The sequence below is a fragment of the Octodon degus genome, unplaced genomic scaffold (assembly GCF_000260255.1).
Source record: "Octodon degus isolate 3935 unplaced genomic scaffold, OctDeg1.0 scaffold00095, whole genome shotgun sequence".
NCBI lineage: Eukaryota > Metazoa > Chordata > Mammalia > Rodentia > Octodontidae > Octodon > Octodon degus.
In genome coordinates, this window is record NW_004524671.1 from 6,940,266 (window position 1) to 6,956,401 (window position 16,136).

The 16,136-nt window shown below is 42.3% G+C and overlaps 1 protein-coding gene across 5 annotated transcripts in view; it reads right to left on the reverse strand.

Moving 5' to 3' along the window:
• Pcsk5 (proprotein convertase subtilisin/kexin type 5) overlaps positions 1–16,136 on the reverse strand; it is a 433,314-nt gene that overhangs the window by 53,794 nt on the left and 363,384 nt on the right. For all 5 annotated transcript variants that reach the window (XM_023722966.1, XM_023722964.1, XM_023722965.1 and 2 more), the window contains one exon: positions 645–687. In XM_023722966.1, coding sequence (XP_023578734.1) covers positions 645–687 — 43 coding nt within the window. The remainder of the gene's footprint in view (positions 1–644; positions 688–16,136) is intronic.

The window sequence follows — 16,136 nt, forward strand, 5'->3', positions numbered from 1 at the left end:
GGCAAGGGATCAGACAGCTTGTACCCCATTCAGGCCCTGCCTTTTCCTTCATTTCTTTCCTTTTCTTACAGGACAGGCAACACTGTAAGCCAGAAGGGAGACAAGAGTAGGAAGGAAGGTGACAGTGAAACATACCGGCCTTGACTTGATAGGTTTCTACTAGAAAATACTGGAGCCCACGGCTAGGCATGCTTCATTTAACCTAGAGGTCTGCATCTCTCACTGCCCAGGAGGTGACTAAGAGCTAAGGTAGTACCCAGCTTCCCCCAGTGTAGGTCTCCATTTAAGGACCAAATGTCTGTTAATGCAGACATTTGGAAATAGCTCACTTGGGGATGGGTGTTTTATTAAGGTCCATCTGTAAACAGTGACACTGAACCTTGGAAACCTGTGGCAAGATTCCTAGACACCACTGTCAGGCTGGATGCCTTCCAGGACGAAGAAGAAAAAGAAGCCTCCTTCTGAGGCAAGAAAACAGCTGGGCTCTTGTTGCTAAACCCAAACATTGCTCATTAATAGCTCATGGAACACGGTTGCTTCAGGTTGCAGGGCCTCTCTGCTTTAAGATTTAAGATTTAAGATGAAGTCAGGGAAGCTTACTCTGCAGAAGCGTTAGGGTCACGAAGAAAGAAGGCCAGACTTACATGAGATACCCCATGGCACACGAGGCACAGGTACCTGGGTCATCTGGGAAAAAATTAGAAGAAGGAACAATTATAATTACCTAAAGTTTGTTATTTTTTAAAAAAAAAAAATTGAAAGAGTACAAATTAGAATTACAACAGAAAAAATTTCAAGTGATACAGATACTTAACAAAGTATATGAATTTCACAGTATTTGTTGCAATATATAGTGTTGTATTCCAACCAGTTATTCGTATTACCAGATATATGCATGCAAAATTGGAAGAAGGAAAGAAAGAGATGTATAAAAAAATAAGACAAGAAAAAGGAGAAATGATTAAGAAATAAAAGACGAGACAAATTAAAGCATTGACCTTCTTTCCATGAGAGTTTGTTATTTGGAACAAGTGAATTTTGGAAAAGTTGTGGCTTAAGACAAATGACCTTTCGAGACAGTTTTATGAAATATACTGTCCAGAAATGATATTAGAACAGATTGCACCATTTTTAATTAGTAACAAGAAGTACACTATAGTTTGTCTTTATCCAAGGTAATAAAACAAGAGTTCTCATAAATACTTGGCCCTAACTTTCAAGACAGAATAAGCCCAAGCTACTGAGTCTTCAAATTACAGATCACCTGCTGTGCACAGTAAGAGCTGTCTGATTTCCAGGAAGGGGATGTAGCTCGGTGGGACAGCCCTGGCTAGCATCTGAGTCCCAGCATTAAAAACAAAGAAAGAAACAATAACAACAAAGCCCCTCAGCACCCTGCTGAGTAGAGACACCACACACAGAACACAGAAGCATTGTCCCCCTTTTTTTGCTGGTGTTGGGTTTTGTGTGGGTCACACCCAGGGCCTTGGGCATGTTAGGCAAGTTCTCCAGTACTAAGCTGCATCCCCAGCCTTACACTTGCACATTGGAAAGGGGCTAAAAGCTTCGGGCCTTGACCTTCAGTTTTTCCATGAGGCCCGTTGAAATCTGGACAATTTTTTTTCCAATACGAGTAGTTACTTTGTGTCCTGCACTTCACAAACCTTTTCAAGAACTTGCTCTATTCTCAGTAAGTGTAACAAGTCACCAGAATTCCCGTGGCCCAGGTTTGTTCTATAGCTTTTATAGAGCTTAAACACAGGGACAGGAGTTTGAGAGTCACCACCTCTGTCACACACCCCCAACCCTGTCCAGAAAAACCACTCTGAGATCTGATTATTCAGAAACTTCTACTGCTTTCTCTGGCATATGATTCTTGATATCTCTGGTAGGTTCTTCCTCAACCATCTTTTTTTTTTTTGAGCCGGGGATTGAACTCAGGCCCTTGTACTTGCCAGGGAAGCACTTATCCACTGAGCCATCTCCCCGGCACCTCAACCATCTTGATAATTAATGAAAAATAACTGCTCTTCTTTTAATAACTCTCCTTGGTAGTAGTGATTTTATCACTTGTGACTTTATTTAAACTACCTAAAACAATGACCTTAGAACTTTGCTCGTACTCTTCTTCCTCATTTCCTCCGGCCTCCTTTCTGGTTTTCCACATTTTGGAACAAAGAGGCAGCATCACCCAAGTCTTTAGTCTGGCACTTGTCTTGGTAAGAGGACTCACGCAGCACACCGGAAGTCACAGTGGGAAGGCTCCTGAGAGGCTTAAGAGGCCCTTCCACTTAAGCAGAGGTCCTTAGGACCTGGAAATAGCTTGCTGATGGAGCAGTCGAGAGGGGCCTGCCCCAGAAACTGGTCCACTGGTCCTAGTTTGAAGTTTTAACCCAGACTTAAGTGCCTTACAAACTTACAGAAACATTACTCTCCTTTCTGGCTGCTGCTTTCCGCATGCAGACGATGAACTGGTTGGACAAGAAGCCAAAGATTCCAAAACTGCACCTAGCAGGAGTTAGGAGCCTATACCCCCACCCCAGGCCTAAATCCAGCATTGTCCATTCGCTGACATATCGTGCATGAAGTGCTTTTATGTTACAGCATTTGCATTAAGTGCTTGCAACAAATCCTTGATATCTACTACTGGCTATCAAAAGTAGCTGACCCTACCAGTAGCAATATCAGCCCATGACTTTGTCTTGCTCACCTTTTGAGGCGACACAGGGACAGAAATAGCTCAACAGATGGTCCCAGAATTCCTCTTAGCGACAAGAAGCATCTATATTTGGGAAAATAGCCTGTTAAATTTCTACTTGGGGATAGAAATTTATGTGGAAGCATTGAGCGAGAGCCAGGACAGCCAAGGGGATACACAGACCCTTCTGCTGGAGGCCTTGATTTGCTCAGGGGAGGCAAGTGGCTTTTAATGTCTGGGTCAACAGGGTTTATAAGGAGGCGACTAAAACAAGACAGTGAAAGGAACCAAAAACCAGGCTAGTTAAGTGGAACCAGGAATCTGAAGCTAGGGCTGAAAAGCTCCCCCACATCCTTAGAAATTCTGGGGAGGTTTTATGCTTCTGAGTTCTGTGCATTTGGGGTTCTGAATTTACACTGAGGGACCAGGGACCCCAGTGAACACCAGCACTTCGTTGGCTAGTTCATTTCCTACTGTGAGTCTATTTGTTGCATCTCTATTCTTTTTAGTTCTCTTAAGTAACTTGCTACCACTCAGCTGGTGTCTGGGCAGCTCACATTTCCCTGCCTGTCCCCACTGAATACACTGGACTCTGACAGTTTTGCTCATTTGGCAAGGGCTGGGGAAATTCTAATCCTGTTCTCCAGTGTTCTGGTTATCCCTCCCATCTAGGAATTTAATGAGCTCTCTCTCTCTCTCTGCTCCTTTGGACAGGTCACTGATGAAAACGTTAAACAGAACCAAGCCTCAGAAATGTGCACACCAAGGTGATCTTGGGTTCAGGGACTTTTCCAGCCCAGTTGCACAGTGAATTTGGACCTTAACAGCAGTTTGCACAAATGACTAATGTAGAGACCAGGAACTGTGCCTTGAAGCAGCTTATAAACACCCATGAGTTTCTTTCATTATTATCAATTGTAATAAAGAATGAGAATTATTTAAATTTTTCCCCACCCTAGAAGATCCAAAGGTCAAATGTTAAGTGGCTTTAGCTTGAAAGGAAGCCATTACAAGATTAAGGACAAAGATAAGAATCCCAAACCTAGAAGTGGACTCTGAGTCAGTTTGGCACTCAGAGAGCAAGGAGGGGTGATGTAGGGAGAAAGATGGATTTTCCTGGCTCCTGGGGGTGTGCAGGAAGTGGGGAGTGGAGGGGGAGATAAACAAGTTAGAATTGTTAACTGTCTTAGAAGGTGTTATCCAGAGTAGGATGGTTGCATAGATTTGGTTATTTGATCTTGTCAAGCTTTTGAGCTGAGAGAGTGTGTTTTGATCAGTCAGGATGCAGAGAGAGAGCCTCACGCTTTTTTTTTTTTTCTCTTGGTATGAGGAATTGAACTCATGACCTCACAGTTGCCAGGCAGGCGCTCTGCTGCTGAGCTACATCGCCAGCTCTCACATGTTTGGAAGAAAGCCCTCAGAAACAGTTGTTGGTTTCCAGCTGCTCACATCTCTGCTGAGGAGAATGTGTGGCCAGGGGACTTGTCAATGTGGGGACACAGCTTACTTTCTAGAAAAAACTCGTTTTTATCGTTTCATTTGTATGGAATAAGGTGGACAGGACTAGACTGTCCACTTTATCTGGAGAGTTTTAAGTGAACTTCTGGGTTATCTGTCCAGCCTGTCCTTGAGGAACTCATCATAAGCTCAGTCGCCCCCAGGAAATGTTGGCTCCTGCTCGCAGCTCCTCTGAGGGGGCAGGGCTGGCCCCGCCATTCTGTGTTTGCCTCAGTAGCACCTATTGCCTTCACCACTGAAAGCAGATGCACAGGACCACAGTAGATGTCTTACCTATAAAATGCATAAGGAAAAGATGCTTTAAATTTGGGATAGAATATGTAAAAACATCTAGAGAAGAATAATTTATTTTTATGGTCTACATAAACCTGAGGCCCTATAATTAGGATATATACAAGCTAAACTGTCCCTATTTTACTTTTTGTAATGGCATAGTTCTTCATTTAAAAAGACCATGCCTTAGGAATGGGCTTTTAGCATAGTGTCCATACTATACATGCCAGAAGAGGCTATTGATTTGATATAATAATATGTAAGCAGACTTGGCTTTGTGCAGAAACTATAGGAAAAAGTTGATTTCAGCTCCTCCTAAACTGCTTGTATTATTTCCTACAAGCTTATAGGATTTTCATCTTTATCCATTCCATGTGGTAGCGAAACCTCCCTCTGCCACTTCCTATTGAAACCTATCTGACTCCTGCCAAAGATGACAGACAAAGGGACCTATAAAATGTGCACTCCTTTCCCTGGCAAGAGCAAGGGTCTGAGTTCAATCCCCAGTTCCACCAAAAAAAAAAAAAAGTGTGTTCCTACACTGTATGAAAAAACAATGTGCTCCTGGTAGAGTGTTGGGCCTTTACCTCTTCTAAGTTGTTTTTGTTTTTGTTTTTGTTTTTTTCCAGGTCTCTTTGGCTTCATAAATTGTTTCTCCTCTGACTCAGGCCACACCTGAAGTGTTTCATTTTATGGTAATTAGGCAAAAACCTGTTTGCTTGTTTTTTCCCCCAAGGGATCTCATTCTTTTGACCTGGTCAAAGGATCTACATCCGGGGCTCTGTGAAACTTGGGGTTCATCTTCTTAAGACTCATCTTGGATGAATGTCTCCCACCTACACTTAGGAAACCTGTTAGGTAAAAGTCACGCTCCCTTCATGCTTGATGAACTTTAGTCCTAATCACAATGAAAGGTGCACTAATAACAGAAATCTTAAGTAGCAATCTTCAAACTTAGATATTCAAAAGTTACATTTCTTGTTCTATAGGTCTTGCTTTATCTTGGTTTTAACCATCCAGCAGCAAAGTATAAAAACGAGGTATAAAAAGTAAAGCCAGATTAATATGCTGAGCTGTGAAAGGCTCAAGTCAACAACTTCTGACATTGCCAGTCCTACAGATAACCCACTACTATTATGGACTACTGGACCATATTGGATTATTTGGCTGAATTCATGCACCTACAATATTTAAATGGCAAGGGAATACCCATCTCTGACAAAAGTAAACAAAAATAGGATACAAATGAAGGACCATTTTGTATCTGTATATACAAAATAGGTTCCCTTCAACAGATGAATGGGTAAAGAAAACATGTTATATGCACCTGGTGCAGCATTATTCAGCTGTAAATAAAAACTAATTTTTGCCACTTGAAGGAAAATGGGGTGATATGAGGACTGTCCCATCGAACAAAAAAAACACAACTGGAAAGACAAACATCCCTAATATTTGACATATTTAAAAGACAAAAGTAGAAGGGAGGCTATTATTAGATAAGTGGAGGGAAATAGGGGGAGAAGGGCTGCAGGGGAGGCATGAGTATGATCAAAACAGATATGGATATAACGCAATGAACCAAATATTTTGTAAAATTAGTAGGCACTAATGATAAAAGGCAAAGTTTTTAAATAAAAGCATAGAAAAAGTAACAAAGTGGATTGCAAAGAGTTTGGGGAACCTAGTATAGACAGGAGCAAGAAGGCTGAGGCAGCCAGTATCCAACTTGTGAAGCTTTCATGTCATGCTTGGGAGGTTGGGCCCTGCTCGGAGACCTAGGGTGTCACTTTAGATTTGTAGGCAGCTGCTATGCCAGGTTTAAGCTTTATAAAGAGTAGCACTATTGTGGGGAAGAATGGATCTTGAGAGGAGGAGCGATAGAAGAGACTAAATATGGCGAGACCAGGTAGAACACCGCGGTGTCCCGGTGAGCTGCTGCTGGCCTGAACTAAGGTGTAGTTTAGTCGTGTACCTCATAGTGATGTTTTGGTCATTGACAGATTTCTCTTATAGTCACGATGCCTCAAAGTTAAATTGTCCAGCAACATCATAGCCTCTTAGTTTGTGTAAATACTCTGTATGAAGGTCACACAACTCTGAAGTCATTTAGTTACATGATTCTCAGAGCAGGTCTCTTTTGTTCGATGGTGTGTCACTGTAGGTGACAAGGGTAGATATCTAGACAGTGAAATGCTGTGGGTGAAATTTTGTCCCCAAGACAACATGCTGAAATATAAATGCGTATCACACATATGTGATTACTTCAAAATGGGGTCATTGCACTTTTAACAAAGTTAAGAAAAGGTCATGTTGGGTTACTGCATGCAATTGGTGGAAACTTTCAAAGGTGTGACCTAGCGGAGGTGATTAGGTCAGTGAAGGTTCTGGCCTCAGAAGGGATAAATTTGTTTTTCTTGTCACATGTGTTAGTTCCAAAGAGTGAGTTATAAAAGAGCAAACCTAACCCTGCTCCCTCTCTTGTTTCCTGCCTTACCATGCAGTCCCTGCCCCTTGCCAGTGTTCCCACCTTAAGGTAAATTAATGGGGTTTCCTTATCTTAGATTTTCAGCTGCCCAAACTGTGAGCTAAAAAAAATCTTTCCTTTATAGTACCCAGCCTCTGGTATTTTGTTGTAGCAATGGAAAATGAACTAAAACAGTTATTTGCCAATGCCACACACAAGTGCAAATTTGAGAACTTTCATTCCCATGATTTCTAAGTGATTTCTCTATTTCTTCTCAGCACTGCCTCTGTCTAATATTATATTACTGCCCCTTCTTCTGTACATTTTTCTACTACTGAAACTACTTATACATCTGTGCTAAGAAAATAAAACCATAATATTCAGTCTTGGTATGCTATTTAAGATCAATGACCCCTCTACTGCTTAGCAGAAACTGACAGTGTGTTTTTCACTAAATGATGTCTGTGTAGGGTCACAGGCCTTGAGATCCTTCACTGGGCCTGGTGCCAACAGCCATGTGCCAAGAGCTTACCCAAGTCATTCAACTAAGAACCCTCTGTCCTCAAAACACAGAGTCTCTACGATATTTAATCACTGCACTTTTCATTTTAAGACCTTGCTTTAAATCTTCACCCTATTCAGGACATGGTGGCAAAGATGAAACCCCTGTAGCCAAAGAGAACTATCTTTCGGATTCTGAAATGTGTGTCTGGTGCCACAGGAGCCGGCTGGAGAAGCAGAGGGAATGGGGTGAGCACTCCTGCTAAAGTCACGTTTGTCATTACTTCCTCATTCAGATAGACAAGAGAAGGCTACAGCAAGCATAACCTTTCATTTTGTGACTTCGTGGGGTGCACTTTACATCTTTAGCTCCTGAAAACTCTCTCCAACTAAATATATTGCTGGGAAAGAAGAAAACAAGACAATAGCCATTTATTTCCTTTTCTGCCTAAACGGAAACAAAACTACTAAAAAGCAAAATTTATTTCCCCACAGGCATATTTTCTGGTCATTACTTTTTGTCCAAATTGCTGGGTTGTGTAAGCAAACTAGGATTTATGTAAACAAGTCATGCTATTTGGAAAAAAAAGAGATTCTAAAAAGTCATATTGTGTGATTTGCGCTTTAAAATTTTTTCACTCATAGTTTTAAAAAGGCATTTCAAAGGAGTCAGCCTATTCATCATCAGGCATATTTTAAGGAAGTGATGCTTTCTTTTGTGTATCTTCAAGTCACGGTAACAACTGAGTCACTTTTTATGTCTTAATCAAGAGGCACCAGCCAGAGTCCAACCTGCCCCCTCTGGGTCTAGAGCTGTAATCTAGTCCTCAGATTTAAAACTTCATCTAGTTGGGGAATAGTTTTCTTTAAAAATGTTTCTGTTGAGCTGAGTGTTTTGCTGGGTTCAGTGTATTATTTATTGCTAGATGCTTCTCAGTGTATTTGACAACTTGTATGAATTCTATGTGTTTTGGTTGTACCTTCCTATGCTTTTATTTCTTATGGTTATCGGACATTTGGGTCTTCCTCATGGAGACTACTGGCTGGAAATGGCCTGTGTTAAAAATGAAATGTGTTTCTCTTAATGTTCTTTTTAAGCTTCTCTTTCTTGTTTGATCCAGCAATCACGTTGCCATTTTCATTAGTAACACATGGACATGCTTGATCATCAAGTCTTAATCGTTTGACAGTTGGAGGGACTCAGCAACCTACCCTTCCTGGTTACATCTCCTCCTCTGAACACTGGGTTTTGGTGTCAGTCACTGGCTAGCTTCCAATGTCACACAAAACAGAGGAAGAGAGACCTCAGCTTGCCAGGATTCCAAAAGTGGCTGATTGGACTCTAAGTTGCAGAAACAGATTATTTCATCAGCACAGTGTTGACACACACTGTGCTTAAAGAAATCAAGTTTTCGACTAGGAGTATGACTCAGTGGAAGGTGTGCATGCGCACTTAGCATGTGTAGTCCCTGGGTCCAGCTTGCAGCACGCACATCACGCATCCACCAATATGTCCATAGACGTCTGCTTACCCATGTTCTGCATGCAGCATATAACTGGGGCTGAGTGGCGAATGACTGCTGATAGGGATGCTCCTGTTGGCCACAGTCTGCACTTTTTTTTCTTTTAATTTAATTTTATTTTGAAAAGTATAAGCAAAGCAAGAACAAAAATCAGAAACAAAGAGAGAAACAGGGCAGCATACAACAGTACATATGTTACAGATTTTCAAACCAGGAATAGCTGACTCACAGTCTGTACTTGACCGGCCTGACCATGTTCCTGCCTGGCATCCTTACATATTTGAATTGAGAATTCTTGATCTGTTCAGTTCCACCCCTCTCCAGGTTCTATGGATACAGAGACTAAGATTTAGAAAATTTCCAGGACTTGAACAATGACAGTTTAGTGAGTGGCAGCTTGACTAAAATGCAATTTTCCAGGCGACAAGCCCCAAGATTCTACTTCTTTGAAGGTGCAGATGATCTTGAAGGGTGTTATGTTATTCTAACTAGTAGGGTGCATACTGGATAACTAGGAACCATGTTTTACCCTGACCCTGATTAAGAATGACAGAAATTCTGCTGGGCTGGGGCGCACACACCTGTCATCCCAGCACTTGGAAGGCTGAGGCAGGAAGATTGGTATGAGTGTGAGCCCAGCCTGGGCTACACAGTGAGTTCAAAGTCCAGTCTGAACTACACAGTGAGACTCTGTCTTAAAAATACAAAAAGCAAGCAAACAAACAAAAAACTACAGAAATCCATGCATACGATCACCAAACGATAAAGTAACAACTTTATCACCAAGGACTTTAAAAAGCTATTCAATATTTGAACAAGAAAACACTGCTTATTTTGGTATTGAGAAATGTATGTAGTTTGGGGGCCGGGGAGATGGCTCAGTGGAATAAGCGCTTCCCTAGCAAGTGCAAGGGTCTGAGTTCAATCCCCGGTTCCGCCAAAAAAAAAAAAAAAAAAAAAAAAAAAAAAAAAAAAAAAAAAAAAAGAACAAAAAGAAATGTATGTAGTTTGAAGAACATGTGTTTGTGTGTACATGTGGAGTGTGACAGGCCAGAGGCAGATTCTCTTTGGTATGTTTCCCTGTAGTGGCCACTTTTCAGAATCTTTTGAGTATAATGGGCTAATCTCAAAGCTAGGAATTATGAACCAGATGAAAGAAAGTTAGAAGCAGCATGATAAGCACGGTGCTGAATTATCTAGGGAAGATGCTGGAAGACTGGTAATAGCTGCATGTTATTTGGTCTCCACCAGTTTATGGCAAAGGTGGTGGATTAGCTAATGGGCAATGTGTAAGACCCAGCTGACCTGAATCAGTGTGGTGCTGGGTATTCGAGGCCCACCTGACAGATGTTGCCTACAGTACAAAAGGAGAATTGCACGCGTGATGTTGATTCTCCTGGAGAAGCTTTTCCCACTGGCTCTCCTGATAGGAACTCAGCTGTTATCATGGAAGGCGCTCAGGTCCTCACTGTTGTTGAGGATGGCTGTGGTTCCCTTCGGCGAGCTCTGGTTCTTAACTTGCATGTTGCTCCTTGGCTCCAGTGCAGATCCTTCAGCCTTCTGGTGCAGACTTCTTAGCTTCTACCACTGGCCTTTGGGCCTTCCCAATGCATATCCTTGGTACAGACTCACATGAGACATTGTCGTGGGCTCTAGGCCCCCATCTGGACTCCTGGAGGACACTGCCATGGGTTCTAGGTCTTCAGCTGGACTTGTGTGGGATATTGTCATGGGCTCCAGGCTCTCACCTGGATTCTCTGGGTCTCTAGTGTAGGTGTAGATCTCCTCCACTCTTTTGCATTTGATTCAGTGGGTGAATATTATAAATTAATCCTATAAATTATGTCCTGTATTAAATCTATTCCCTTGCACATCATGACTACAACAGCGCATGTCCTAGACTCTGGCACACATCAGTCTATTTGCCAATGCAGTCCCACACTAAAGCACTGTGGGAGAGATGGGCCTGCACGCATGTGTGTGTATAACCCTGGATGTGCTCACACAAGCACCCCAAAGCCAGAGCATGCATTTGTGAAGGTAGGCAATGCATCAGTGAAGGCAAGAGGGAATTCTCTTCAGTTTTTGACCTTTTTTTTCTTGCCTCCATTCCCAATAAGTATAAAGAATTCATAAATAAATCCTGGTTGAAACTACAGTAAATAAAAGAAAAAGTTGGCCATAAGTGAGAAATTCAGGCTCTAGTAATACTTAGGCTAAATGACGCATGGGGAAACAAAGCCATTGTAATAATAAAATCTTAGTACCTGCCAAGGAAGCAGGCTACCACTGAGATATTATGTCTTGCAGAGTGGGAGATGCTCTGTGTTAATTGACAATGGCCTTAGCATAGGAGCTTTGTGATAACAGAGAAAAGATACCAGGCAACAGCCAAACACCCAGGCTCTACAAGCCAAGTTCTTCCTCCTTACGAACCTCATGTGACCACCATAACAGCATTCCAGTGGCACTCTGGTCTGAAGACAAGAGGGATTTCACAGTATGATTAAGTCTACATAATGACACATAAAGTAGACAGCAGGCTACCAATTATCTGTCAAATTGAGGACAACCATGCCCCACCATGAAATACCTTAAATTGGCTGCTTATCTAGAATATGATTCTTTTGGATAATTGCTGGCTATCTCTCCCCTCCATTTCAACTTTTATGGGTCTAATTGTTTTTGTGACAGCTCTTCTATTTTCCTTTACTCTGGCATGGGAACACCCCAAGACCAATTTTCAGAGTTTGCTTAGAATAAGAGCCCCATTTTATAAAACTGCCCATTTAGCAGTGTGCCCCGATGCAGCTCTCAGACACAACAAAGAGCTGGTCTCCAAAGCCATACTGTTCTTCCTAGTATTTCACAGCCCTGCAGGGGGCCTTCATTTATTTTGGCGGGTGATAAGCTATTTTCAAGTCCGGGCAATCATGGTAATTCAGCATTTTCCCCCATTAACACCTCTGAATGGGGAAGATGCGCCAGAGCTTTGCTGTCTCTTTTCATAGGTTGAGAGCTTTTGTCAGATGTGCCACATTGTCAGTCCAAGGGATTCAGTGAAAGCGCATCTTCCAATCTTTTTAATGGTCCGAAATTAGGAGAATGAGCATGCTCCCTACTCTTTCTTTGCTTGGAAAGAAGCGACAGCGTTGGAGGAAAGCAATTGTTACTTTCCTTTCTGGTTCTTGAGGCGCTGTAGATGATAGGTGGACATGCAGCTGCCTAATTAAGCCAGTGTTGCTTGTTGCTAAGGCAATTTCCCATAGTACTGGTGCACTTTTAGAAATTTCCAGTATTTTCTAAGAGATCTGGTACTGGGAATGGGGGAGTTTGTCCGCAGAGAACTCATGTGTTTTAGTATGTGAATAAAGTAAACAGGATTCAATTTCCATAAAACAGCACTGTGAACACCAGTGTCCCTTACTAACGCTATGAAAGGGCTTCATTCGCAATGGGACTTAAATAGGCTCACATTTAGCAACATTTGGAAGCACTTGCAATTTGCCCACACTGCTATGGTCCCTCCTCTAGGCCCATTATTGCCAATTATGTCTACATGCAGTAGGTACATGTGATTCTTTTCCACCACGGACTATTTACTATACTTGTCTGGGCATTTTGCTGACAGCTGTGTCACCTGCTTTGTGGGAATACATTTTTTTAGCCTACTAGATGGCTATTTCCAAGCATTGTGCTAGCATTTCAGTATCTAAGCACTATGTCTTCTGAAACTACTAGATTACTTGAAAATTGTACTTTTTTGATCATGCATGCATCTAATGAACCTAAAGTTTGAATAAGATTCTTCCTTTATGCTAATTTTGAGGCCAATTATTCTGAAAGCCTAAGAAATGGGCAGTCATTATCAGATGAAATTATAAATCAGAAGAAAAACTTGTGGTTTAAAGGAGCACCGAGGTCTAGCAATTCCTTCACCTACAGAAGCGGTCCTGGCTAGGTTGGGAGTGGTGGACAGTGTGCTAGGGTTAGGGTTTAAGACACTGGTAGGCCACAAATCCAGTTCTGTCTGCTTCCAGGCAGAATGTGAGGTCCTTAAACCAGTGTGAAATGTTTTCCTTAAAGCAAAAGCTGGTGCCGGAATCTAATTCTTGTAGTCTCCACAACACTCTCTCAAACCATTCATCACAGATCCCTTATCAGGACCATGGCATTTGTCTGTTCAAAAATTGTGAATTCAGTGTCTGTATGCAGTAAGTGACATTCAATGGGCAGAGTATACGAAGATAAATGCAAGATGTTATCCATCTGCCCAGAAGTTATGTCCTAATTGAGAGAAGATATGTAATGCACTCATTTTAAAAGTCAATAAAAATTGAAATATCAGATAATTGCATATGATCTACAAGAATTAAAATAAGGTGAGTTTTACGTGTGTTTGTGTGTGATCTTGGAAGGGGAGGGAGAGAGTGAGAGAGAGAGAGAGAGAGAGAGAGAGAGAGAGAGAGAGAGAGATATTTAGTGAAGTGGGACACATGTAGGAGGGTAACAGTAAGGCTGTTTTCATTAAAGCATTCATTGCTTGGCTGTCAAGCATTGCCTACTAGTTCTAGCTTGAAGTAGACATCTAATTCCCAAGGATAAGGATTACAAGATTCTTGGTGGGGGCCGGGGAGATGGCTCAATAGAATAAGTGCTTCCCTGGCAAGTGCAAGGGCCTGAGTTCAATCCCCGGTTCCGACAAAAAAAAAAAAAAAAAAGATTCTTGGTGGACCAGAATAACCATCAGTTAAGGGACTTGTGAATCAGGAAGGCTCAAATGTTTTCCATAGTAACTTGCTGGATTCCCAAAGGCCCATCTCATGTACACTTGAGCACATAACATGATAGTTGGACAATAGCTTTGGGTAATACTCATTAGCCATGGTGAAGTTAAGCTATTACTGATTTCATGGTTCTGATTTGCATTTCAACATTTAAGAATGTAATGATTGTACCCAGTCCCAAGGAACAGCTGACATATTTTATCTTTAAGATCTCAATAGGTCAGACTTCTCATTTCTAAGTTTTCAGTTGCTCCTTTGCTGAGCACATAAAATGAATTTACTTCTGAACTGAGACCTTGTATGCCAAATTTTTACAGCCTTAAATATAGTATTTCATCACTACTATAAATGGTTCTTGACTCACCTCTCATAAACCTTTTAGTGCTGAAGGTAAGAGGCTTCCCTAATTCACTTGTTTCAATTCATATACAATTTCCAAGTTGAATCCAGGTCACTTGGATAGTATTTCAAATGCACAGGCTGCTTTCTTCTTGAACATAATAAATCTGCAATTTTGCAACTGGCTTGGGCAGCCAAAATGATTGTATTAAGCTTTCCAATAAGCGCCCCTTCAAAACAACTTCCTTTGTTTCTTAAGACTCACCAAAACTGGACGATGTCATCACTCAAATATTGGGGTCATGGTAATCTGGAGTCTACATGTTTAGGTTGATTTATTTTTGTAGTGGAGCATCTAGGTTTGTAGCAATTATTTGAGGGCATAAAATTCCATGATGATAATAAATCAGGCTGCCAGCTCATTCTGGTCCAAATTAGAGGTTAGAAATATTGAGAAACTTTTCTACTCTAATATTCCAGCACTAGCACGTCCAGGTTATTCTTATGATGCCTGTGGTGGGAGAATGCAAGGGAAGCATTACTTGGGCTGTCTCTTGCCCCGCTGGCCTGATTGAAGGGGAACTGCTCTCCCAGGATTCCCATGGGCCTTCCTCATCTGGGGGCTGTGAAACAAGGAACTGAGAGCCTCCTTGGTGTGTTGGTCAGGTTTCCATCCCTGTGTCACCATGAAATGGAGATGATCAACTTCGAAGACAAAAATATTTTGATTTTGGTTCACGAGTTCAGGGGCTGCAGTTCATGGTCACATGGTTCTGCTGTTTTGTACTTGTGTCGAGGCAGAACACATGGAGGAGCAAGCTCTCCACCTCATGGCAACCAGGAAGTGGGAAAGGGAGAAAGGAAGGGGCTGGGGTCCCAACGGTCCCCTCATGCTATACCCCAATGGCTTGACTTTCTTTCACTGGGCCCCACCTGTTAAGGGTTCGGCCACCTCCCTTAGTGCCATCACCTGGAGTCTGAATCTTCAACACATGGTCCTTAGGAGACAGTCTGGAGTCCAACCATAGATCTGGGTTACCTGCTCCTTTCATACCAAACATATTTCCCTCATCTCACCAAATAGCAGAAAGTTTATAGCAAGTAAGAACATATAAATGTTAAGGAAAATATTTGGCAAAAAAATACAGTTTGGCCACTACAAGACCACTGGCACAGCTGAGAGGAAAAGACTTGAGTGGCCCAGTAAGATTCTTGGTGAGAACATGAGTGATATCTGAAGAGGTCAGCTTTGGGTGATATCTACTTTCTGCTTCAACTCTGGGTCTTCAGTCATGGGGTAGCAAATGTGGCATGGCCCTACTGGGGTTCTGTCCCCAAGCCCACTGCCTTCTGAAGCTCACTGTGTTGATGGTGACTCACTCTGCCCCAATGCTGCAGGCTGACTCACTGTGCCACAAGCTGGGCTGAAGGCTGTTGGGAGGGCTTGGCTAAGGTATTCACAGTGTGAGTTGCAGGAGGAATTTGTTGACAGGATGAATCTGGACTCCAACCAAATTACCTTCCTGTTGGAAAGTCACCCAGGCTCTGGAGGTATGGACCCAATTTACTGACACTCATTGTTGGCTCAGCTGTCAATTGGAGACCAGCCTGTTGAGCAGCTGGATATCAGCAGACAGATGCTCCTGTCTCACCCACACTCAGCTTCCCTCTGTTCTGATGTCTGCCCTGTGACTTACATCAATTTTTTTCTCCTCAACCAGTGGAGCTTGAAGCTTTTCTTACCATCTGGAAAAGGATGACATGCAGTTTGGCAGTGGTATAGTGAGGAGGGCTGGGGAGTGAAATGAGGACAGCTAACAACAGACACTGCTATAGCTTGGATCTTGGGCACCTTCCAAAGGTTCATGTGATGAGGCTTGGTCCCAGCTATTGGAACTACTGGGTGGTGGTGGAAACTTTAGGATGTGGGGCTGGTTGGAAGAGGTATATGCTCAGGATAAGTCCATTCAAAGTATATATTTCTCTGTCTCTGTCTCTGCCTCTGCCTGTCTCTGTCTCTCTTTCTTCTTGTT